Genomic DNA, 26,305 nt, shown 5'->3' with positions numbered 1-26,305 from the left:
CTCTGGCATTCCTTCAGTAGTGGTTTCCATCTTGCCACCTTCCTATACAGGCAGTGTTTGTGACGTAATTTTAAAACATTTTTCCTCACTCTCAGCCAGAGACCTCTATAGGTCTTTCGACGTCATCTTGGCCTTACAGAAACCTTCTGCAATAGTTTCATTAAGGCACGGCCATGGATCAGGGCCAATGGTAACAGTGCCTTCGACTATTTTAAGCTTCTACCATGCACCCTGCCCTTTTGGGTTATTTTTGAGTGTGTGGTCCTTCTGCCATTACCTGTTGGTGGCGCCAAACTATTTCCACTTGAATAATGATGGAGCTGACCGTACCCCAAGGGAAATTTTCTTAAAACCTTCCCCCCCGATCTGTGCCTTTGAATGATGTTCTCCTGCTGTTTCAGCAGCTCCTTCTGCAGCCGGTTTTGGATCTCCGCTCCAGATTCACTTCATATAACAGAAACAGCTTGCCTCTACATCCAGGAATATTCGAATCAGCTCAGTTAATGTGGTTGGGCTCACGTGGGTTCTATGAAACTATTATGGGCCTTAATGTTCAGGCCAATTTTTGAACGCGAGCTAATTTGGGCTTGCTATGACAAAGGGTGTGAAAACTTATGTAATCAAGACTTTGTTTTTTTTAATTCTTACAGTAATTACTTTTGCAATATTTCTCTAATTGTTCTTCTGTGATGAAAGAGTGAAAACAAACTCTTACGTTAATGGATCTTGATTCTTATTGTTTTAAGACAGAATGTGAAAATGTACAAATGTGGGGGGACCTTTTTAAATGGCGCTGTATTTCGTGCATCGAGCCTCCCCTGCTTCAGGCATAGGTTTATTGTAAGGTTTCCTATCTGACATCTGGTCTTGAATTATAATCTTGAGAAAGTAGAGCTCTGGTTCTGATGGTTTAGCTAATGCTCTCCCACCAGCATCTGTTGATTGTAAGGTGAGCTACAAAAATCAAAATCGTGACGGCACTTGATCACGGCTGTGTGCACCCGCACGGACTTGTGTGCGCACATGCTCGTGGTCTCTGGCACCTTCCTGACCTCCATTATTAATCTCAGTAAGGATATTCTATTGTCCTTTTTTTTTTTTTTTTTCAACTGAGCCCTGGGCTATCTTTTTTTTTTTAGCATGCAACTTATCGGTTTTGGACTCATTCTGCCAATCCATAATCAACAATGATGGTTAAAGGATCACATCATCTCTGCTTAAACATCAGTGGTGCCCTGAAGTGACCTCTTAGGACCAGATTATTTGATTGAAGTTAATTAGGGGGATACAGCTGCATTCCACATGGGAAAGCAAAAATGTCTCCCGGGTCTGCGCCATCAACCCAAGAGAGAGGCTTAAAATGCCCAGAATGTACTCCTAGAAGAGAGGAAAAGTGGGATATGAGAGAAATATTTCACCGTTTAGCAGGCTTCAGTGAAGGACCAAAGATGGCATTTGTGCTAAAGGGGGGATAAAGTGAAGATGGAGTGAGAGGAAAGCAGAACAGTGACAGAATTCAACCAGGCTCGGGCCGGGAGATGACCAGAGATGGAGGGAAGGTATACAGTGACATGGCAGGTGAACTGGGGGAGCCAAAAGGTTATCATCGGGCAATGATAGCTGTCTCCAAGTATAACCCCCTTCTTGGGTTGTCCTCGATATGACCGGTCCACATGCAATGCCGAGATGGAGTCCCCCGGCTGCTTCCTTTCAAAACGTGGTGTCTATTCTTTTTTTTTAGGGGAAAGGATTAAGCTCCAAGATGATGCAAGGTGCTGATTGTGTCTTTATCGGAGTATGGCAGGAGCTCTGAATGTGTGAAATTGCTAGGCCAGGGCTAGGCTACGTTTTCTTCAGCCTGAGTTGATGATTTTACTGTTACTGTAGGAAGAGAGATATGGGGCAGGAAGCGAGAGAACCCTATTTCCCAACCCAGATACTGTATCTATTAGCAGGGGAAACGGTGGAATATTGCCCAGTACAATCGTTTCACTTGCTGGTGTTTTTCGTAGTGTTGTGAAAGGTTTGACCTAAATAAATATTTGTATCGGTCTCTGATCATCCTGAAGTAATGCAGTCATACCACCAGCTTGTGCCAAGTTGGATATAACACCCAAACCTGGGTCTATAATTAGAGCATCAGCCTGTGCTTTTCTAGAAGAGCTGACGGTGTGTCACCACCTGGACAAGTCTGTGCTTTTGCCGGCCCATGAAATCTGTCACTCTGTTCGCCTCCTGCCAGCCACCTTGAAGATCATTGCTCTGTGACTTCCTGTTTCAATTGCAGTGGGTGTTGTTTGTTTTTTTTTTTCCAGCTTCCATCCCAAAGGCAGGTAACAGAATACCTGGAAAGTCCGTGGCAGGTTTCAGAGATCTGTGGCTCATCCTGGTGATCAGGCTTAGATGGTAGTTTATAGGCTTAGCCCAATTTTAAAGAGATGGGGGACAGGTGCCCCCTTCCCCCACCTGTCCATCAGCTGTGATGGCTTCTATTGGACACAACAAAAGAACCATCTTAAAAATCGTGTGTGTGTGTGAGCCCTCGAGACCCCACAAGGAGCTGCAATCTGAAGGGGACGTGTCTGTGCTTAGAAACTATCCTGTAAGTTACAGACTCCAGTGCTGCTACCTTCAGTGTCTGCTCAGCAGGCTGGACTTGAAACTTACCATCATAGCTCCCGATGGAAAAGATGCAGAACACAGCCGGTGGTTTATGCAGCACCTCACCCCTCCAGCTCGCTGTCTGTTCCAAAGCCTCTGGCATTAGGTATTATTGCTTGGCTCACCAAGGATACAGCTATAGATTGTTTTTGTTTTTAAAGAAGCTTTTGCCTTTCTAATTACAGCAACTGATCCAGCTCAGTCCTGGGAAGATGATCTAGTTCTGGTTTTGCCCCATTGTATCTATGGACCTGTGTTTTTAAATTTTTTTTTCTTTGATTTATATTCTGCCTTTTAGGCACTTCAAAGTCGTTACATTCAGGTACAACTCAATTTCTGCAGGAAACTCCAAGTCCATGGATGCTCTGGGCATAAAACCAGAGCTGGATCAGTCTCTCCAGCGTGACCTACTTAGATAAACTAATTCTTTATCTGACTGAGGAAGGAAAAAGTAGGACTGACTTCTTTTCTATTTTTTTTCTCCCTCTCTCTCTCTCCCTCCCGTCCCCAGCCCTCCTGTTTCTGATCTCAGAGGGCTCATGATCTGAGCAGCAGCTCCAGCAAACATCTGAAAGGTTCTGCTTGTCTCTTTCTGAGCTCGTGTTTCATGGGCTGCTGATGGTTTCCTTATTACTCAGTGGGCAGCACAGGTTATTTCAAGGACATAGCACTGTTTTCTCGAGCTCCACCCTTTCAGCTTCATGCTGCTGTTATGTGTGTGTCTGTGTGTGTGTGAAAAGGCTGTGATTCACCCTTACATCACAAAAAAAAAAAGATGAAGACCCAAGACTGGGTTTTAATCTCTGATTCGTGTGATACTCACATAAAAAGGCCCTGGGAAGAACTTTATCCTTTGGTATGACTGTACGTCTAAAATCTCACATTCTCACCTAAGGAGGTTTTCTAAACTAATCGAGCAAAAAAAAAAATACACTGACACTACACAAGTGTAAATAGAAAATACATTCTTTGAAGTTTATTTGTTTTTTTAGATCACTTTAACTGTGTGTGTATATTATACCTTGTATCTTTTTTTTTTTTTTTGGCTTGGCTTAGATTCATCCTTCTCTGGGCAGCCAGCTTAATTGGATCGGACTTCTATTGGACTACACTACCATAAGCCTTCATTCACAACTACCTAGCGCCTGCTTCTGCAGCATTTTTATAGTAATTCAGCCCAGCCATTGCAGCTACAGTCCTCTGCTATGGCTCCCTCTGCAACCAGGCTGTGTAGGGACCTGCATTTTCTCTTTGTAATTTTATTTTTTTTCAGGGAATTTATCAATGTTTTGTTATAACAAACAAAAATGGGAGAAAATCAGTTGGAACAAAAAGAACCATTTTTTCCACTGCTTGTCTTCCAATTTTATTATGATAAATGTTGATAAATGCCCTGGAAAAAAAAAAACCAAAAAAAAAACTGAAAACAGGTTCCTCTGTAAGTTTGGTCACTAGGTGTCGCTGTTGGGTGATGGCTGAGACTCCCATCCCTTCTCTGCAGCACCCTCAACACCAGCTGGCTAAGGGGGTCATTTTCTATCCCTATCACATGCAAAAAGGGAGTTTTCGCATGCGAAATGGGGGTGGAAACTTTGCTGGCGGCGAAAAGGTAAGACCCCTTATCGCCACTGTAGCGCGCCCAATAGCACCACCTTTCACGGTGGCACTATTGGGTGCAAAAGCCGGCAGCAATAACACCACGGTGGTGCGATTGCTGCCGGCTTTCGCCCCCCCGTTACTGCGCGATTCACAAACCATTGTGAATATAGAAAATCCAGCCCTTAGGGAGCAGAAATCTGATCCAAGAATCAAACCCAGACCCTTAGAACAGCCTCTGGGCTGGACCCCTAAACCTCGATTCTTATCTTTTTTTTCTAAGCTAATGAATACTGTATCTCCACACTCTCCTATTCTGGATATTAATGAATGATTCCTCCTACCTCATTCTCTCCCCTTTTTCTGCCTTCTATGAAAAAGGAGGGTTTGGGGGTAGGCAGGAATAACATACAGGCCGATACAGTACAGTGCGCTCTGGCGGAGCGCACTGTTAACCCTCGGTTGGATGCGGGTTTTCGATGCGCTAGCTTTACCCCTTATTCAATAAGGGGTAATAGCGCCCGCAACATGCAAATGCATGTTGATGGCCCTATTAGTTATTCCTGTGCGATTCAGAAAGTAAAATGTGCAGCCAAGCCACACATTTTACTTTCAGAAATTAGCGCCTACCCAAAGGCTGGTGTTAATTTTTCTCGGCACCGGGAAAGTGCACAGAAAAGCAGTAAAAACTGCTTTTCTAAACACCCTCTGACTTAATATCATGGCGATATTAAGTCAGAGGTCCCAAAAGTAAAAAAAATTTAAAATAAAAAAATTTAAAATCAGCTTGCGGGTTGAAAACCGGATGCTCAATTTTACCGGCGTCCGGTTTCCGAACCCATGGCTGTCAGCGGGTCTGAGAACCGACGCCGGCAAAATTGAGTGTCGGCTGTCAAACCTGCTGACAGCTGCTGCTCCTTTTACCGCGGGCCCTAATTAGCATATTTGTATTTACTGTATCGCGCGCACAGGACACTGGCCTGAGCGGGCACTCTCCTGCGTTTCTTTCTGTATCGGCCTGATAGAAAGGTGCTGAAAAATAGAAATTTGCTTGCCCAATTTTAGGATTATAAAAGCAGGCTTTATTGCGCTTGCTGCTTCCTGGCCCCAGTCCTTTTCTTTTAAAGGTAGGACATGACTGGAGGGACCCACCACGCATCAAACTCCTGTCAGCCAGGGCTGCTTTTCAGAATAAGCAAATTCTGTAAACTAACCACCCTTCCATCTGCATTCAGAGATTCTAATCTCCTGAATAGCCTTGGCAAGTCTTCTGAAAGCCAGATGTACTGGTGGCCCTCAGCGCCTGGAAGGTGCCAGTTCCTTGCTCACCTTGTTTCAGAGATGGCTTGGTCAGAAGAAGAGCCGAGGCCCCTTGAGGGCTACTTTCAGGGAGTCATTGCCTTCCCCCCATGTGAACTGGTTGAGTACTAATGTTCTTGTTCTATTGTGCACCTTTTTTTTTTTTTATTAATTGTAATCTAGCACAGAAGACACAAACAAGAAACATCTGTTCCACAGATAAAATCCAATTCTGTATAAGAATTAAACCACAAAGGACAGACCATTGTTTAACACAGACACATTTTTTCTTCCCAAATTGCTCCATTCCTGAAAAAAAGACAACTACCCTGCAGACTCAACTTGAATCTAGAATTTGATTACCAGAATAAAATAATTTTGTTTTCCTTTGTATTATTTAAGGAAGTAATTCCAAGCTTCCTGGCTAATGTTTGCATTGGATCATATTGCTTTCTCTCTTGTCCCTTTAGTAGTTCACACACAGACAGATACAGTAAGTGCGCTCCGATGGAGCGCAGTTAGCCAGCATTTGGACACGTGTTTTGGACATGCTAGCTTTACCCCTTATTCAGTAAGGGGAATAGCGCATCCAAAACACGTGTCCAACCCCCCCGAACCTAATAGCGCCCGGAACATGCAAATGCATGTTGATGGCCCTATCAGGTATTCCCGCGTGAATCAGAAAGCAAAATGTGCAGCCAAGCCGCACATTTTTACTTTTAGAAATTAGCGCCTACCCAAAGGTAGGCGTTAATTTCTGCCGGCACCGGGAAAGTGCACAGAAAAGCAGTAAAAACTGCTTTTCTGTACATCCTCCCACTTAATATCATGGCAATATTAAGTCAGAGGTCCCAAAAGTTAAAAAAAATAATAATTAAAAATAAAAAAAAAAATTTGTAAATCGGCTCGTGGGTTGAAAACCCAGACGCTCAATTTTGCCGGCATCTGGTTTCCGAACTCGTGGCTGTCAGCGGGTTTGAGAATCTATGCCGGCAAAATTGAGCGTCGACTGTCAAACTTGCTGACCGCCACCGCTCCTATCAAAAGAGGCGCTAGGGCTGCGCTAGTGTCCCTAGTGCCTCTTTTTACCGTGGGCCCTTATTTGCATGTGGGCCGATACTAAATCGTGCGCACAGGAGAGTGGCCTGTGCGAGCGCCCGCTCTCCTGCAACTTTTACTGTATCTGCCCGTTTGTGATTTAAAACCTGGATCCAGCATCCATTTCCTGATGAGACTCTGGGGCCATGATGGATTACAAGCCATGTCTGTCTAAGCACGGTGGTAAAAATCTTGGAGTGTAGTTTTGATTTGGCTGTAACAGTGGGAAAACATATTGGTGTCCTAGTGAAAACTTGCTTTTTGCACCTGTGCAATATACACTACAATACCTTTGTACTTTAGTGCAGTCTGCTAGTTACAACTTATATTGACTATTGCAGTTCTTTGGCCTTCCTAACTATCAAATTCCACAGACTTCAGATGATTCAAAACACAGCTGCTCATTTGATTACTAACTAAAAGTTATGACCCTATCCAGCCAGTGCTTCCCATACTCTGCTGGCTGCCTGTCACTGACAGGCTGCGATTCAAGGAGTTGTGTGTAATTTTCCACATTCTTCGCAGCCAGGCTCCATTGTATTTAACAAAAGTTATTTCTCTGGATTAGCCCTGTTGGATCCTTCATTCCTCAAAGCAAGTATTACTGGCTAGTTCAAGGCCAAGAGTAGTGGAAACCAAGCACCAGGGCCCTTTCATGCCTTATACTCATAATGTGGAATGCATTACCGGGGAATCTCAAATTAGGAGTAGTCTATACTACACTTTCACAGTAATGTCAAACTTTAATTTTTTTTTAAGGCCTTTGCTTAATGGTATTGTATGGTGTATTGTGGGATCTCATATAGGCTGATATAACTATATTGCATTTTTGTTTTATACATCGCTTTGTAGCATAATGGGGGGCAGTTTATAAATCCAGGGCTAAATAAATGACGATTGCTGGACAAAACAGTCCACAGTGCAAGGATTACTTTTGGGGCCTCCCCACCATGCTCACAGATTCTCATGCTTACTCACCCCTTGTGACAGCCCTGCCTCTAACCCAGCCCGTCTAAGGGGAACTGTGACTTTATTTACTACTGTAAATGCCCCTCAAATATGATGGGAATATAAAGCGTTCAAACTGCATCTGGGTAGAGACGTCACTTTGTCCTTATATGTGCGGACCGTGTGGGGACAGTAAAAAAAAAAAAAACCCAAAAGAGAAGCGCACAGGAGTAGAGGTGACATGATAAGCGCATAAGTAGCGGTAAACGGCTAGAGGTGGTAAAGTGTTGGGAGCCATGGCGATGCTCTTTCATGCGCTTTTTCTCAGTTCAGCTGAAGGGGGGGGGGGGAGGGGATCAGCTCACCGCTCGCATCGCCAGACGCTGCTTGTACTAAGAGGTGCCCAAAAGTTATGTTTTCATCTTGAATGAAGTTTTATGAGATTCTGCAGATTACCGCTCCGGGGCCCGAGGGAGGAAGCTGCTTCGGGCCCTGCCCCGCCGGCTCTGGAATGCGGCCCCCTCCAGCCCGCGCTTTGAGTCAGCCCCGCCGCGGCCCCTCCCCTCCGCTCGGGCAGCGAGAGGCGCGGCCGGCGCTATAAAGGGCGCCTCGGCTGGCGGAGCTCGCAGTCTAACGCGTGTGCGGCTTCGGGAGCTCCTCATTTCGCTGCTTGGGGCTTCGGGTTTTTGGGTTCCTGCTTTTACATGGAGGTTCTTGTGCTCCCCAGGTACAAACTTCTGGGCTGGAGGTCTTCCGCCGCTGCGGCCTTGGATCGGAACCTGAAGAAAATGTCCGGGCAGCAGATGCAAGGATCCCAGTCCCTGGTGGACCTCAGCTTTCAGTGTAAGTGCCGGCGAGGGAATCCGAAAATGTAAGAGGCAACCCCGAGACGGCAAAAGGGAGCGGGAGCGGGAGCTGAGCTCCAGGGCGATCGGTACTGGAGTCGGTCGTGTTCGGTAGTTTCTGGATGAGATAGTACGGAGGATTCAGCGCGGAAAGTCCTGCCGTTTTGAAAACGATGCGAACGTCTGCAACAGGCTGGAGACTCCTGAGGGAGCAGACAGGCCGATGCCGCAACCTGGCGTTAAAGCACTGCGCGCTTGATTTCAGCACACACTTTTAACTCCCGATGCAGTAAGCTAATGAAATGCTAATGAATCAGGAGGTAAAAAAGAAAAAGCTGATCGTGGGGCTAAGTGGTAGTTACCCATGCCAGATAAGTACTTATCCAGCTATCTGGCAACTGCTTCCCTCTGCCATACAGGTCAAGCAATGAATATCTAACTAAGTGGCAGTGGTGGGTACCATCACTTACAGGCCCATACAGAAAGAAATGCAGGAGAGGCGCGCAATACAGTAAATAAAAATATTCTAATTAGGCCCGCAGTAAAAAGAGGCGCTAGGGACACTAGCGCGTCCCTAGCGCCTCTTTTTGGACATTGCGGCGGCTGTCAGCGGGTTTACAGCTGACGCTCAATTTTGCCGGCGTCTGTTCTCAAACCCGCTGACAGCCAGGGGTTCGGAAACCGGACGCCGGCAAAATTGAGCATCCGGTTTTCGAGCCGTGGGCCGATTTTAACATTTTTTTTTATTATTTTTAACTTTTGGGACCTCCGACTTAATATTGCCCCGATATTAAGTCGGAGGGTGTACAGAAAAGCAGTTTTACTGCACTTTCTGTGCACTTTCCCGGTGCTGACAGAAATTAACGCCAGCCTTTGGGTAGGCACTAATTTCTGAAAGTAAAATGTGCGGCTTGGCTGCACATTTTACTTTCTGTATCATGCGGGAATAACTAATAGCGCCCGCAACATGCATTTGCATGTTGCAGGCGCTATTAGTTTGGGGGGGGGGGGGGGGATTGGACGTGTGTTTTCGATGCGCTATTACCCCTTACTGAATAAGGGGTAAAGCTAGCACGTCAAACGCGCGTCCAATCCCCCCTCCCTCCCCCCCCCCCCCCCGAATAGGGGATAGGGCAGAAACTTTCAAAGTATCAGGCAAGCTTTCAGAAGGAAGCATTTTCCTTAAAATAAAAAGCTTCAGGACAAGAGGCCTTGATACGCAGTTAGAAGGAAGGAGGCTCTGACAAACCGACAGGCCTGGATTTTAGGCATTGCTAGTGTAGACCTCTGGCACCAAATTCTCAATAGGCGCTGGAGCATAGTCACCGCTGCCATATCTAAATAGCAGCCTGCAGCCGTGGCGCAGTTTCACTCCTGTAGTGGAACTGATAGATGACAAAAAAAAGCAGCACTGGGCCTTCAACAGCCCTCGCGTGCCGACTGTTCCTGCACGGGCTTCCTGTTACCCTGGCAGAGCATGGCAGGGTCAGTCAGTGTGCAAGGGATGCTGAGAGAGGTCCTGTACTGTTTTTTGGGGGGGTTTTTTTAATGTTAAGGTGCCGTGACTTAGTGAGGTGGGGGAAGGGATTTTGGCAGGAAGGATCATGCCCTGCGGAGAGGAAGGGGGAGCATAATGTCCCACTTTCCGTTGCCTGTGGATGCTCATCGTCTTAATTCGGCCCTGGGAATATTATTTTAATGAGACGATGGTTGATGCCTGGAGTTGCTACCAGCAGAGATGGGAGCAACCAGAACGGTGATAGTTACTGGGGGGGGGGGGTAAGGGAGGTGATGTAATCTCAGTAACTGGCCAAGACAGGTACAGCACGAAGAGAGCGGTCAGACTGAGCTCCAGTGTTCTTGCTTCCTACAGCTCTGGCCATGAAGAACATTGACCTGAAGCAGATGGAGCTGGACACAGCCGTTGCTAAAGTGGATGAACTGAGCAAACAACTGGAGAGCATGTGGTCAGAGAGCAGTCCCACCTCTCTCAATGCCCCAGCCATAGGGCAAAACAAGGTATAGTGTGTCCCTTCCATTCGCCATCCTCGTTTCTCTCGGGAAAACACTCAAGCACTAGTGTCAGCTGCACCCCATTAGGGGGGGATGCTCTAGGGGCATTTATTTGCTGAGTCCCTGACAATTTTCATTAAAGCCCCATTGGCACAATTGAGAGCACAGACGGGGATATGGCGTGCAGGGACCTCATGGCATGACTGAGAGCACAGGGGGGATATGGCGTGCAGGGACCTCATGGCATGACTGAGAGCACAGGGGGGATATGGCGTGCAGGGACCTCATGGCATGACTGAGAGCACAGACGGGGATATGGCGTGCAGGGACCTCATGGCATGACTGAGAGCACAGGGGGGATATGGCGTGCAGGGACCTCATGGCATGACTGAGAGCACAGGGGGGATATGGCGTGCAGGGACCTCATGGCATGACTGAGAGCACAGGGGGGATATGGCGTGCAGGGACCTCATGGCATGACTGAGAGCACAGGGGGGATATGGCGTGCAGGGACCTCATGGCATGACTGAGAGCACAGACGGGGGATATGGCGAGCAGGGACCTCATGGCATGACTGAGAGCACAGATGGGGGATATGGCGAGCAGGGACCTCATGGCATGACTGAGAGCAGAGGGGGGATATGGCGTGCAGGGACCTCATGGCATGACTGAGAGCACAGGGGGGATATGGCGTGCAGGGGCCACTTGGTATGGCAGGTACCAAAGTCTGTGGTGAAGACTTCATGTGAGACCCAGAAGGCTGTAGTACTGGGGGAGGGCTCAGCTCAGGGACTGTGAGTGTGGCTTTTTTTTTTTTTTCCTTCGTGCACTTAATTTTTGGCTCATTAGTTTCCTCCTGCCCCTGTGGGTTTCCGGTTCAGCCAGAGCCTACCTCTGGTGGCCAACGGCAGCATGAGCCTTTGTTCACAAGTAGTGAGTGTCTCCAGAGCCTGCTATCATGCACTAGGATGTCCCCCACTGAGCACGGCAGGACTCCTTCCTCTCCAGGGTGAGTGAGTGCTGCCCCTGCAGCATCCACAGCCTCTGCTGGCCTGAGAATCCGGCCTGAGTCTTCAGCGTGGCAGTGCGCACCGCGCAGCACTCCCTCCTGAGCCAGCGGGCTGACTGCGGACCTGGAGTACTACCAAACAGGCCAGGCTTTCAGGATATTCACAGTGAATAGGCAAGGCGCGGATCTGCATGCAAAAACCGCCTCCTGCATATTCCTTGTGGATTTTCTGTGTGCGGTGCTGCAGAACTGGAGCTGCCTATGCCCTGCTCCACTCTTGTAACATTTTGACGGAGCTTGCTTTGCCTTTTCCCCTGCAGCTGCAGCCTCTCTGCAAACCTCGCCTCCCCCCTTCCTTACAAGGGTGCCTTGTTCTTGTCTGCTTGTGGCACCGAGGCAAATGGTCCCAGGGGTGTAGTTTCTGGGTGGGGTGCAAGGCTCCCTGAGCTGCAGTTAAAACAGACTAATTATGTAATGTTTGAATGGGAGCTCCCACTGTGTGTTAATAACAGACTTATGTAACGTTGAAAAACCAAAACGATTTATACTGATGACTTTAGAGTTTCCTGATGATCATTTGCGATCTTCTGTTTGATGTCCTATGTTTGTCTGGAACTAATAATATGATTTAGCTATGAGACTTATGGTAGTAAAAGCTGTCTTATGCTTTCTTAGGAAATGAGAATGGCAAAGCAAACCTGAGTACTCTTGAAACTATTACAATATGTTGAAACGTTTATAACCGTAAGAGCTCCTCACTTGGTGCTGTTAGCTTATTATGAGGCTAAGGAAAGCAGCAGTGATGGAAACCAATTAAAAAAAAAACCCAAAAAAATAAACTAAACAAATGCAATTTTCTGTCTTTCTGTTCCCAGAATAACAAATATGAAGCTGGACCTTCGATGTCCCAAGACCAGCTTGTCATAGGGACCACATCCTTCTCATCCCCAGCCTTATCTCCGTCAATGTCCAGCCGGAAGGTGCTGGCCCCTGAAGTGAATGACAACTACCTGCCTGCTCCGAGCCGCACTGGGCCCACCCCTGCCTCTTACAGTGTCCCAGCGCTAGTATTTAACCCCCCACTGAACCAATCCAACACACTCTCTACTGTCAGTCACAAGAATTCACTGGCCCGCAGCTCCTCGCCCCGTCCTATGTACTACCTGCCGGATCAGAAGCCACTGGTAGATAGGCCCCAGTCTCCTCGACCCATAGGTGTCCCCTCCAGCTATGACATGATGCCGTACCTCAGCCAGCCAGGACGAGCCTCTTCGCCACAGCCCATGCAGCTGAAGCCGGCAGCCCCCTTAGATCACTTGTCTCCTCTGCGTCCCATGATGGGTGGGCAGCACGATTACGTCGCGTACGCAGGACAGCCGATCCGGGCGGCCTCCCCTCGGCCAATGGGCACGTCACCTGAGATCCCCATGTCTCCAGCTTTCTTCCCCGACCGCGTGCCATCACCCCGCCTGCCACCAGCACAAGGCTATGAGATCCCTTCCGTGTACACCTCTGCTGTGAACGCAGGGTCCAGCGCCTTCACCCCTCTTCGCTCCTCAGGTAAGTGCAAACGCAGCAAACTGTCTGGCCCAAAGCTTAGAGGTTTTGCATGGTGCATGAGCCCTGGCCAAATGTTGAGCAGAAACACCAAGCTGTCTCTGCTTTCCGGGTATTAATTTCCCTGGTGCTGCTTGCCTTCTCCGGACACTCCTCTCCCTCTCCTGCTGTTTTGTAGTACAGATGCCCACACATGTATGGGGGTTTGTATAAAAGCTATGTTCACACTCTCTCTCCCCACCCCCACCCTGCAGATGACCTGGCAGCTACAAGGAGAAGACCCCAGAAAAACTGGAATGAATCGGATTTAGATGTCGCTTATGAGAAAAAACCTTCCCAGCATTCCAGCTATGATCGTAAGTCAGTGCACCGGGGGTCACGGCTCCCGTCTGCTCTGTTGTGCACAAACCCAGACCCCAGACCTCGGGCTCCCATCTAGTGGAACTAGAAATGATGATGGATTCAGAGCGGCTCCCCTGTGATGAGCGGCTACACAGTTCGGGGATCTTCAGCCTGCAGACGAGATGGCTAAGGGGGGATGTGAGAGGTTTATAAGATCATGAATGGGGTAGAGCAGGTTATTTACCCTTCTAAATAAGACTAAAAACCAGGGCTGGATTTTGGGTGAAAAGCTGTGCTCTCTTCCGTCATGGTAGGATGAGATCCGCCGTGGCCGTGCTGCTGCAGGATGGGTGATGGTGGCGCTGCCTGCCCAACCCCCCCTCCCCCCCCACAACTCGTAGTGCCCTGGACAACTGTGCAGATCACCCACCCCAAAATCCAGTCCTGATTTAAAAAACAAGGGGACGCTCCATGAAACTAACAACCAGCAGATTTAAAATAAATTGTAGAAAACATGTTTTCACTCCACGCACTACCAAGCTGTGGAACCTGTTGCCAGAGGACGAAGTCAAGGAAATTAGCAGAGCGGGGTTTAAAAGAGGTTTGGACGGGTTCTGGAGGAAAAAATCCATAAAGCATTAGCCATCGCTATCGCCTGGAAGCGAGTAATGAGAAATAGATCTGCTGGCTGCTTTCGGAGACAGGATGCTGGGCTCGGTTTCTTATATTCTTATGCTGCAGAAAGCTACACAGGCTATTAGGACTGTTCAGTACTGTCCCATAGGCCCTACCAAACCGTTAATGGAATAACTGTAAACCCTCTTTCCCCAGGAGGAGATGCTGTGGTGGGCTTTAGACCTGGCATGACAATGGGATCCTGGAGAGAGTCTAGCGTGGATATCGCACCAACACATGGCAAGGTGGGTGGTGCAGCATAGGCACCCACAAGTGTGCTGGGGTTTGTGGATCCAGCTGTATTCGGAGGGTCCTGCTGTACTTGGAGGCTGGGATCGGTAGTCCTAGCAGTTGTGCATGGTGGGTGGGATGGGGGGAGGGGATGCCTACTGTGCCTAGAGCAGGGGTTCTCGGTCCAGTCCTTGAGACACATTTTAGCCAGTCAGATTCTCAGGATATCTACAATAAATATGCATGAGAGAGATTTGCATACAGCGGAGGCAGTGCATCCACATCTCATGCATATTCATTGTGGATATCCTGAAAGCCTGGTTGGTTAGATGTATCCTGAGGACTGGGTTAGGGGATGGGATTGTGAATCCTAACTCGGGGTAGGGGAGGCTATGGGTTGTGATCCCTGGCACTACTACCCTGAGGGTGGCTGTTGGTCCTTCTGGGCTCAGAGATTGTCAAATGTAATGATTTTGCTATTTCCTTCCTGTTTTTTCCAGGACGACCCCCTCGCATTAACCAATGCCACGCTGCCTAAGAACTACAAATTTACCACCCACAGCAGCGAAAGGAGAGCAGATCCTGGCTTTTGGAGAGCCCCCCCTGGAGGCCACACCAGCACTCTGCCCAGGAACTGGCAGGCCTCTCAGCAGCCCATCTCCCGAATCCCTATCCCACCCCCCAGCCCACAGGGTGCTCGTCCCAAGCCTCAGAAACCCATCCCCCTCTCCATGATCTTCAAGCTGCAGAACGCCTTCTGGGAGCACAGAGCCCCCAGCACGGTGGGCAAAGGGCAGCCGCAGTCCCAGACGCCGGTGCCCGCGCCGCAAGCCCCCGGCCCTGTGAGATCGCTGTCTGTGCCTGAGAGTGAGTAGTGGTTAAACCTTGTATTGGGGGGGGGGGGGAGCATGCAGCGATCCATCTCACTTGTACTGGTGAAGTTTCCACTCATCCAACCCTCAACCTCCTTCCCAGACAGATGGAGGGCACAAGGGGGGGGCGGCATGCGGCGATCCATCTCACTTGTACTGGTGAAGTTTCCACTCATCCAACCCTCAACCTCCTTCCCAGACAGATGGAGGGCACAGAGTCTTTTTGGGGGTGTGCTGTGGGTGAGAGAGTGCACCCCAGTGCACATGTACTACTGCTGAGTGTTCAGAGCGATGAGATCGTGAATGCTCTGTTGGTGGAGAGTGAGCAGAGTCCTCCAGAGCAGAGCTAGTGGTCTCCATTTTGAGAGACCTAGAACAGAATGAGCATAGAGAAGCCGTTTCCACTCTACCCCAGGAGAGAGAAGCCTCTAGGGAGGGAGATTGAAGACTAGGTGCATCCCAAGGGTAGTGCTGGGGACCCTACTGGTGGAGCAGACCCTGTGGGAGAGGCCAAGACCAGACAGAACGGTGCAAGAAATACTTCTGCCCTGAAACCCTTCTCTTGCTATTTCTTGATACCCTCCCAGTAAATACTCACCCATCACACACCTGCTTCTTTTTCCTTTTTGGTTTTCAATTAGGTAATGGGAAGTCCCCAAGTCCCGATGGTTCTGAAGGAGCCCAGGATCCATTCAAAGGGCCCCACAGCCCCACTGAAATGGGGGAGATAGAGCCAGAGTTGGAGACCCTCATCCCGGCCAGTGACCCGACTCAGGTGGAAGAGGTTCCCCGGCCCCTGAGCCCCACCCGCCTGCAGCCCCTCCTGCCTCCTGAAGCCCAGAAGGTCCCCGAGTTGGAGGAGATCCGCCGGGTCCTAGAAGACATCCCAAGGCCACTGAAGAGGCGAGGGTCCATGGAACAAACCACCTCTGTCCCCTTACCCACCCACAAGAAGCAATACCAGCTCATCATGAGCAAGCTCTTCCGGCGTCATAGCCCCAAGGAGACGGTGACACTGGTGGGGGAGGCGGTGACTGTCCCCCAGCCAGAGCTACCGATAATCATCGAGGGGTCTGAAGCCAAAGTGGGAGCCAGCCTGTCCCAGGAGCCACTCGTGACCCCTACTCCTGTGAACACAAGCCCTGTAAGTTTTTAGGATTTGAACGTGACGATTAAACTGTTGCTTCCTGTTTTTCTAGAGTTCGGCCTTTGGTCAGTGGGCCTGCTATCTGTTGCATCCATGGGTTAAGTCCTCCATAGCAGGAGCACTGTTGATGGAGAGATCACAGAGATACTGAGGTATCCTCTCCAGAAAAGGGGTGATCCTTTTAGGGCAGGGCTGAGGTAATCCAGAAGAGCCTTCCTGTACATTGGATGAGGATTTGAGTCACTTATGAGTTCTCATAGTCATGAAGTCATCCAAATCTTGTTCCAAAGCACTTTGCAATTAAAAAAGCTTCAAAAGCAATCATCTCAAGGGTGGGAGGGCCCCTGACAGCTAGCTTTTGGATACTTGGACTACATAAAAAGCTTCAGTGGAGAAAGGGAAGAATAGGAGAGAGGAGTGACTTGCCTCAAGGTCAAACACAGTCTGTGTCAGTCAAAGATTAGCAGGGAGGCCCAGGATATTGACATCTTTAGGGTTAGTTAGAGAGTCGCCTGAACAGCTGGGATTAGAACCTGCATCCCAGATGTAAAGTGCTGTAACCACTTGCTCAGAATACAGACCTTGTCCGGCACAGAGACTGATTTCTGTAAAGGTCGTGGAAATGAGTCTGTGTTTTGCCACTTGCTGTTGCTGACCGTCCCGCCCGCTCTGTGCCCACAGGAGAAGCGCTCTGTCCTGAAGAAAGGCTCCTCCCCCCAGAAAGCCCACAGCCGGCGAGCCCGGCTGAACCCGCTGGTGCTGCTGCTGGATGCTGCCCTGACCGGGGAGCTGGATGTCGTGCAGCAAGCTGTGAGTGAGGTGAGAGAGCAGCATCCCCTCTCTTTTTCCACGAGGAATGCATCATAGCCATGCATGGTGATGTTGGTGGGCACTTCTGGTGCCAGCAAAGGGACCCTTCATGTCCTGTAGGGAGCAGTGGGTATAATTACATCAAGAAAGGGGTGTCAAAGACAGTCCAGAGGAGCACGGCAAAAAATAAACGCACTCCATGCCATGATCTGGGAAGAAATGGTGAAAGAATTGGGTTCATTTGGCCTGGAAGAGACCCAGGGTGGGAGTGGCTTGATGGCAATGGAAGTCATGAGCTTAAAGCTACAGCACAGTTGGGCTCTGTGCACCCTGCGGCCTTTTGTCTACTCCTTTTAACTGATCTCTTGTCCTTTCCTTGCTCTCTTTCCCCCACCCCCACTCAGATGAATGACCCCAGCCTGGCAAATGATGAGGGCATCACAGCCCTGCACAATGCCATCTGTGGGGCCAACTATGACATTGTGGACTTCCTGATCAACATCGGAGTCAACGTGAATGCTCCTGACAGCCATGGCTGGTAAGCAGCTCCTTTCTATAGCACCTGATCTGATCCTCTTCTCTCCTAGGACATCTGCCCAACCCCCACCCCCTTCCAGGCCTCTTCATGCCTCCCTGGTAAGTCCAGAAATCCCGCTCAGCCCCCTCGCCACATTTCTGAGGCCGGCCAGATGTGATGCTACATCAGTATTTCACACCCAATTATCTTCATGGTAAAGCATTTGGTCGTATGTACGATTCCTGCCAAACAAGATAAAGTAACAGAGGTCGATTATTCAGAAGCCATTTAGATGGATAACTGAAAAGTTACCCATCTAAATGGCAAAGCAGCAATATTAGAAGGAGTATGTGGCTAAATTCTAGCCGTGCCACTGAATATCCCCAGTAAGTTAGCCCAATGAAAGCTTAACTTCACTTTAGCTGCTTCACGGCTGAATCTCTGCCCCATAATGTCAGAAATAGAAGGGCTACTACAGCAAAGAAATGTAGATCAGCTAAGTGAGCAAAAGCTACCAAAAGGAAATGAGTTAACTCCTCTAATCTGGCTAATTGGGACTCCAGGGTTTGGCGTGTGCTGGCAGTGGAGCATCTCACTTCCTTGGTCACAAACAATTTCTATTAATCATACATGGGCTCGATTTATGGACTGTGTTGATAACAGTTATCGGCAGACCTGGGTTATAAGATTCTGTATCTGCTGTTTTTCTTTTCGTGCTCTCTGTTTTTGGGTTCTGATGGCTTCATCGTCTTTGTTATGATTGCATAACTGTGCAACGATTGTTTGTCTCTGTCGTGAATAAAGTTATATGGTTGTACAATACTGACGGTAGCAATATAACAACAATGAAAGGCAAATTAGAAAGAAATACAAATGCGGCCAGGTCCAGGGTGGCTGTCTCACGAGTTCTTGCCTCTCAGCTGTTGGAGCATCGGCGATAGATATTTATCCGAGTGAAATGGGGGAGGGGGGATATTGCGACACATGCTCAAGATTGCACAGAGAGGGTCGTCGGCAGAGCCATGAATTGAACCCAGGCTCATTCTATAAACAGCAAGACTCTCTCTCTTCTCAATCTGCTTTACCCTGTTGGGCATTATATAAGGTCCAGTTATTTATTGTTTGTTTTCTTTGAATACATTCTTGTTCCACGGTTGGCAGATTATGGGTTTTCAGAGGCCTGGCTATACCCAAGGGGGGGGAAATAGAGATTTCCCGTTCTGCATGCCGGAGATTGGCAGTCCTGGGCATCATCTTTTAACTTTTGCTCTTTTCTTGCTGTCCCTACCAGGACCCCACTGCATTGTGCCGCCTCGTGCAACGACACCAGCATCTGTGTATCCCTCCTCAAACACGGGGCCGCCATTTATGCCACAACCTTCAGCGATGGGACCACGGCCATTGAGAAGTGCGATCCGTACCGGGAGGGGTACAAGGAGTGTTACTCTTATTTAGCAGGTAATGGGGCTTCTGTTGCTCTTAGCTGTGAAAATTAATTCCGGCCCTGCTTAGGGGAGGAGTCGAATCTGGGTTCTCTAATTCTGCTTCTAGGTGCTCTGGCCCCAGGCCTGGGTTCTGTCCCTGGATGTTCGGGTCTCTTGTGAGAATAGTCCTAGCCCCTGAAACATGAGCAGGGGACTTTTAGCTGCCAGAGCCACTAGGAACGGTAACTGACGGGGCCCTAAGCTGTTGGGAGCCTCTGGAGCTAGGCCTTTAATGGCAGAACCCTTTCCCCCGTCCACCTGCCCACGCGCCTGGCTCTGTGATGCCGCTCCTTAACCCTGCCCCTGCGCCGTTCTCGTCCCCTCCCTCCCTCCCTCCCTGCTGCAGATGTGGAGCAGAGCATGGGGTTGCTGAACAGCGGGGTGGTGTACGCCCTGTGGAGTTACAGCGCAGAGTTCAGCGACGAGCTTTCCTTCCACGAGAGTGACCCGGTCACCATCCTGCGCCGTGACGACCAGGAGGAGACGGAATGGTGGTGGGCCTCACTCTATGGCCAGGAGGGCTATGTGCCCAAGAACTACTTTGGGGTGAGTAACGCCTCTGCCCGTGCTGTGGTGGGATCATAAATGTAGCGGGTAGCTGGCTCCAGGTGCTCAGTATCCTTCCAGGAGCAGAGCCGGTCATGTCAGCTGATGGTCTGCTATGTGCCTCAGAGAGAGAATATAAAGCTCAAGCTGTGCTCTGTTTCTTCTGTGCATTAACTGAGCAGGTATAAAAAGGATTTTAATAAGCAACAAGATCAAGCTTGTGAGTCACAGGGCACCACGTTCAGCCATTACCCAAAAGAGTTGTGGCCAAAGCATCATGGCCATGTTGGCCGTGAAGAAAACTGAAGACATCTCTGCAGACTGAGATACTTTTATTAGCTTCCAAATTGTCCAAAGGTGGTGATGTGCCTGAGTGCTGGGGACCACACAGGCTGCCTTCACTGTTCCCTCTAAGCTGCATGCACATAGTGAACCCGAGAAATCCCAGAGCTATACTGGCTTGTAGTGCACAAATTTGAACTTGGCTTTATGCACCGGAGAACATCTCTGCACACGTAGCCTTTCATAAATTAGAGGTAGCATCGTTCCCTCCTTCAGATGCGACAGCAAAGCTCCATTGGGTATTGGAGAGATTCTCACCCTTGAGCTCTTCAGCAGGGCAAACAGCACTGAATGGGTTAGAAGTGAGTGGGGGCACTTTTTTAAATTATACATATTGTTGATTTTTCCACTCTAGTACAGTCTTTTTTTTTTTTTTTTTGGACTTACAATAGTCAGTTGTTGAAATGCCATTTTTGTTGGCTTTTGGGCTGCAAATATTACAGAACTTTGCCTCCTGATGGATAATGAGAGAACTTCCCTGGCACCATTAGCCCATTATGGTGTGAATTACACTGGCTGCCCCCCTCAGCAACATATTAAGTTTAAAATACTGGTTTTAATATTGAAAATGGTCAAAATGGAAGGACAGTGCCATTTGTCAATGTAATTGGTACCCTAAACTCCGATTAGAACTTTACATTCTCAAGATATGGGTTACTGTGAAGTCTCCTCTGTTAAATCTCCTCTTTGATTAAAAGAAACTTGGAATCTGGCATTTTTGGTGATTGGCCCAGTACTGTGGATTGCTTTACCTTCAGCCCTGTGGGCTATTGATATAAAAATACTTAGAAAACAGGTAACTGCCTATCTGCTTGAAGCTTTTGGCGAATTGGCTGAGATATGAATATTAGTGGAATGTGTTTTTAACTGAATAAGATTTTAAGAAACTGATTTTAATATTTTTTTTTATTGTATTGACTTGTAAATGTTGTAACCCACTAGCTCGACTGGCTTTGTTATAAGTGGGCTATAAAAGCTTTTAAATAAGATTGGTGTACGGTCCGCAGATCCTCTTACCCTTTGCATCAGTTCTCTCTTTAAAAATTGCTTAGGAAAAAAGTACTCGCAGAGATTTGCACTTTTTCTGCAATACTCTTTTCCCAGAAAAACATCATGCATGCAAAACGATGCGTGCTGTTGCCTTCCCCAACTTAACCCTGCCTCTGATCCCACCTACGGTTTCCTGTGGGTAAAAACAGGCGTGTTGCTGATCCCTGCATGCACTTTTACCCTCAGACGCGCTCTTTACACAAGTAAATGACTTCAAGATTGTCCTCGGTCAACAGCAGAAGATCCGCAGAGACCTTTGGTATCAGAAGATCTGCAGAGACCTTTGGTATCAGAGGCTCACTGGAAGAGGTTTCCAGAGCCCCGTACTGTGTCCTAACCTGTACCTTCTTCTTTCTCTCTGCTTTTAGCTTTTTCCCAGGGTCCGAGTACAACGAAACCCCGTCTAAGTTACCCTTCCTGCAGGAATCTGCATCACGCCAGATCCAGGATCTTGGACGTTCCCCCCCCCCCCCCATGAGGGCAGGAAGGAGTGATCCTCTGAAGTCTTCCCTTCCCCGGCCCCCTCCTCCCCCACGCAGGAGGGGCTGGAGCGTGTTCAGCTGCTGGCGCACACGCAGGTGCAAAGGCACTTCTGCAGACTCCGTGCCTTGGCAGGCCTGGTGTGTTATGCACAGGACTCTAGTTTGGAGGCGATGGAGCTGTGCAATTATTGATCTGCTGTATTTAGAAGAACTGGCTCATACTGGACCCTGCTGTACTGGAGGAGCTGGCTGGTGCTGGTACTGATTTCTCTCCTTGTTATGTCGAGAACTGGATAGTATTTTTCTTCTGCTGGCATTAACTGGAAATTACCCATTAAGTTAAACCTTTTGATTTGAGAGAAGTCTGGTATTAATTTGCTTTGTCTTTTCCCCACTTATTTTTCTGTTCTAAACCCCATCTGGAGTGTTCCGTGGTATAGGAGGGGCCAATAAGGTTGGCAAGTTTTATATAGGAAAGAGAAACCCACACAAATCCAGAAAAGTCTGATATGACGCTACAAGCCATTCAAGTGCTTGTTCAGAGAAGCTTTTTGGAGTTTGTCTTTAGGATAAAACTGTAGTGCCCAGGACTTGCTGCAGATTGCACTTAACATCGCCTGCTTTGGCCACAGAGTGTGATCATAGCAGAAAAGATGAGGGTGGGAGGCCTCCAGCAGTGACGCCGTAGGATGCAGTTACCAGAATTAGCAATAAACCAACACTGCACACGATAAATCACATGATTGCATCCTCCTCCTGCCAGTTTAAGCACAGTGAGGTTAAGTGATTCAAGGTCGTACCCTAGATGGGTGTCTGCCTGCTTTCAGCCATCACCGCTTTGCTGCCTTGTCCTTGAGTCCTGCTCTCTGTGTACCTTCCCCTCCACCTTCAGTACTAGCTGCATTTTTTGTAGGCAGTGATACAAGTGAACTTTAGGATTTCAAGTCCTTTTTTTTGTTTTTAAACTTCAATTTGAAATGCAACATGTATTTTTGTAGGAGTTTTTCCACTTTCTTTTGTTATAAAAGAACACTTACAGTAATGTTTCTGATTTCTTTAGCTTTATGGTTTGTAGAGGGGCTGTTTTATCCCTCAGTTTTTGTTGTGTTTTTTTTACTATATTTGTTTAAAATAAACGATCAATAAACACATTGTAGACGATGCCTTTTTATTGAATTAGCTTTTGAGAGTTCTGCTACCTTCGTTGTTTTCATGCAAAACATTTCTTTGCTTTGGACAAGCAGAAATAAGAAAGATTGTGTCAGGATTTTTCCTTTACACACCTGATTTATAAAAAAAAAAATTTATTTTACTTTTTTTTTTTAAACCATAGATGTAACTCAGTCGGCAGGTCCCTCACATGTGGAGAATGGTGACATCTTGTGACCAGCATCATTATATGTTAAATGTTTCTTACAGGACATAGATATAAATTATTGGATCTTATGGGAATCCTAAGTGCACTTCCCAGCTCTGGCGTCCAAGGGGGCAGCATCTGTCTTTGTCACTCTTTTTATTCTGGTCCTAAAAGCAATGTCCCAAAGTGGAGCAGTCACTGCAAGAAGCACCTGTAATGCTATGTATAAGCTCTTTACTTTTCCTTTGGCCTCAGCTGTGCCACAGCTCCAGGATGGTCTTGGGATTAGTGGAGAGGCTTTCTGCCCTGAGGCCAGTACATGGGGACAGGAGCTACTGACGGTGACCTTTTTAGGTTACAAAGTGGTCAGTCTGGTACCTTTCACTACCACTAAATCTTATGTAGGGTTGCCAACTGACTCCAGATTTTCAGGACAGGTAGATCCAGACAGTCCTGGTTTTACCCCCATTGCATGCAGGGGCTTATTCTGATTTCCCCACTGAACTCCCTAAGGAAAGGCAAGACTGAAAATGCCTGCATGCAGGGGAGTAAACCAGGACTGGATCGACCTGCCCTGAAAATCTGCAGCCAGTTGGCAGCCCTAGTCCCATACTCTTGACAGAAGCCGTGCTGTGCGGCTTCGTATTCATAATTTAACTCAAATTCTAAACTTTTCACTCTGTACTAAGTCGTACACACACTGGCCATGGTGCTACCTTCCTCGTGAGATTTCGGCCCATGCAGGACTGGCAGGGGCAAGTTGTCGTTTTGTTTTCCTTTTTTTATTTCAAATCTTTTTATTGAACCAAATTTAGTGAATTTTTAAGCTGAATCTTCTTGCCACTTGTGAGGAGTCTAGTAACTGGGTCTCTCCAGCAATGAATAAAGTAGAGATGTCATGAGCTGCATTCATTGGCTTTTCCACACTAAAGATGAACATTTAAGACTGTGTGGCTAAAGCTTTCTTTGTACCCAGCCCTTATAGCTCTTCCCCTGCGCTCTGAAACTCTGTTTTCTTCCTTGTGGTTTCATTGTCCAGGAAAATGCTTTCCAAGGGTTGAGCTTAGCTGAAACAGCTTCCCTAATTTTGTTGGCGAGTGATATTGTGGATGAGCTGGATTTTAGGTGCCAATCAGCTTTCAGCAAAATGCATTTAGGGGGTATAAATACCATTGTTATAACTGTGACCAATCACAAAATGAACCCCACCCATCCCAAAATTCATGAAGCAGCAGCTTGGACAGTTTGCCCATTATGACAAATTACAATTCCTGGCCTACTCACTGGGGGATGAAATGCTGGGTCCTCGCCCATGAGCTAAAACCCAAACCTTCAACGGACCTGGGGAAGCCAAAGGCTTTGCTAGTTTGGATAGCTGTGGGAATTATCAGAAAACCTTGGAAATAAGTCACGGAAGTAGATCTGGGTCTTGGATTTCTTATGGATTATGTTAGAACTGTAGAGGAAGATGCAAAGCCTGAAATGCCCACCAGTGGAGGAGGTAGAGGCCAGCACGTTAACAGTCTGGGCAGTACCTGGGACTGATTATGGAAGGCAAGAGTAAAAAAAGGGGTTGAAAGGCAGGATGTGGATGGAGGAACTGGTGTTGTGTCGCGTATGGGAATTTATATTTTAGTCTACTTAAAATGGGAGAATTGCAACTCTGTAGACTGGATGGGCCAGTTTGGTCTTTTTCTGTCATTGGTACTGAGTGAGCCATGTTACCAGTCACAGCTTGATCCAGTTTTTCAGCATTTCTGAAAGATGTTCAATGGTCACAGATCAATAGTTCCGTAAAATAAATGCAAAAAAAAAAAAGCCTACAAGGATGGGACCATAAAGATTGCAGCTGCCAGGCTTCTCTGACCAAGCGCTTGAGTGGCTTGTAGCTAACGACCGACCAGGATTTATTCTGTTAGGGTGTCACATGGTGTAAGTCAACTCCAGTCCTTGAGAGCTATAAATAGACCAGGTTTTCAGGATATCCACAATGAATAGGCATGAGATAGATTAGCTTGCACTGCCTCCACTGTATGCAAATCTCTCATGCATATTCATGGTGGCCTGTAGGTGGCTCTCAAAGATGGAATTGGCCACCACAGGTGCATCTGAAATGTAAACAGAAGGCCAAACTTTGCCTTGGACTCAGATATGTATACAGAGATGCTGCATGACTAAGAGCATTACCTACTACCAATTTCCTATAATAAAGCAGATTCCAATCCTGTTTGAACGGAAGGAGCTGTGGAATGCACTGCTATTATTCTAAGTGTGGAATATCTTACTGCTATTACTAAAGTAATAATCTGCTTAGAGGTGAGTGTATGATGAATGGGGTGACTTCCTGAAGCTTGACCTAACAGAGGCAGTGCTAGGTGTGGAGCAAGGAAAACAACAAAAAATTAGTCACCCGTTATCCCCATTATTATCAATGACGTTACTTCCCCGGTTAATTTCTGTGCTGTCTTACAACAATACTTGTCATTGCTGTAGTGCTACTACTCATGCTGTGCTGTACCATGATCCGTGCAGGATTTATACAAAGCCTGTTTCTTAGAGCCCAAGGCCACCACCCTGACCATGTCAAGAAGCTCTCGGGCCTGAGAATAGAGGGGAAAGGAGAACGGAAAAAGTGAAATCATCCAGTAAATAATCTATCAAAATAAGAACATGTGTGTGCATTAGGGCCAGAGCTTGAAGATGTGATAGTGATGAGGATCTCCCCTATGGGGGAGATCTGGAGTACTGTGTCCAGTGCTGGAGAGCGTATCTCACACAGGATAGAGACAGAAAACCAAAATGGGGTGGGGTCTGCACCAAAAGAGGTATGAGATGGGAGGACCTAAATCTGTATCCCCTGAAGGGGAGGAGAGACGGGGGAGGCATGATGCAGACTTTTAAATAGCTGAAAGGTAGTAATAATGCACAGGAATCCAACTTTTTTCGATGGAAAGAAAACTGTGGGACAAGGGGTCATATTACGAAGCTCCAAGGGGGTTGGGTCAGGACCGACCTCGGGAAGTATTCTTCATGGAAAGGGTGGTGGGGGCAGGGAATACCCTCCCAGAAGAGGCAGGGAGGACAAAGATGGTAATGGAATTGCAAAGGATAAACAGAGATTCCTTGAGACTAAATGATGGAGATAACCTGTGCTGACTGGGGTGTAACCTTCAAAGAGCAACAACTTTCCTAAGAAAATATATTTAAACAAAAAAAAAAACCCAAAACTTGCTGGGCAGACTGGCAGGACCATTTAGGTCTTTTTTTCTGCTGCCATTTACTGTTACATGCAACTTACAGACCTGAAACGTGGCTGCGTGGTAAGGAGAGCCTAGGAATGTGCAGCTCGGGCTCATTTTGTGGTGTTATTAGGTGAAGATGAGCTGTGTGCATGGTTTTTGTTCTCTTAGGGTATTGGTTTTAC

General features: G+C 47.7%; 1 protein-coding gene across 3 annotated transcripts in view; it reads left to right on the top strand.

Moving 5' to 3' along the window:
- The window catches only part of PPP1R13L (protein phosphatase 1 regulatory subunit 13 like), a 74,229-nt gene extending 51,550 nt beyond the window's left edge, over window positions 1-22,679 (top strand). For all 3 annotated transcript variants that reach the window (XM_029571820.1, XM_029571822.1, XM_029571821.1), the window contains exons 2-13: window positions 8,330-8,445; window positions 10,321-10,466; window positions 12,345-13,029; window positions 13,281-13,382; window positions 14,200-14,288; window positions 14,775-15,141; window positions 15,788-16,290; window positions 16,975-17,112; window positions 17,508-17,641; window positions 18,912-19,078; window positions 19,451-19,650; window positions 21,411-22,679. In XM_029571820.1, coding sequence (XP_029427680.1) covers window positions 8,330-8,445; window positions 10,321-10,466; window positions 12,345-13,029; window positions 13,281-13,382; window positions 14,200-14,288; window positions 14,775-15,141; window positions 15,788-16,290; window positions 16,975-17,112; window positions 17,508-17,641; window positions 18,912-19,078; window positions 19,451-19,650; window positions 21,411-21,449 — 2,686 coding nt within the window. In that variant the 3' untranslated portion in view covers window positions 21,450-22,679. The remainder of the gene's footprint in view (window positions 1-8,329; window positions 8,446-10,320; window positions 10,467-12,344; window positions 13,030-13,280; window positions 13,383-14,199; window positions 14,289-14,774; window positions 15,142-15,787; window positions 16,291-16,974; window positions 17,113-17,507; window positions 17,642-18,911; window positions 19,079-19,450; window positions 19,651-21,410) is intronic.
- The last annotated feature ends 3,626 nt before the right edge of the window (window positions 22,680-26,305 follow it).

Source organism: Rhinatrema bivittatum, chromosome 11, assembly GCF_901001135.1.
Source record: "Rhinatrema bivittatum chromosome 11, aRhiBiv1.1, whole genome shotgun sequence".
Lineage (NCBI taxonomy): Eukaryota > Metazoa > Chordata > Amphibia > Gymnophiona > Rhinatrematidae > Rhinatrema > Rhinatrema bivittatum.
Note: the sequence above shows the minus strand (reverse complement) of the source record. Positions and strands in the feature narration are given on the sequence as shown.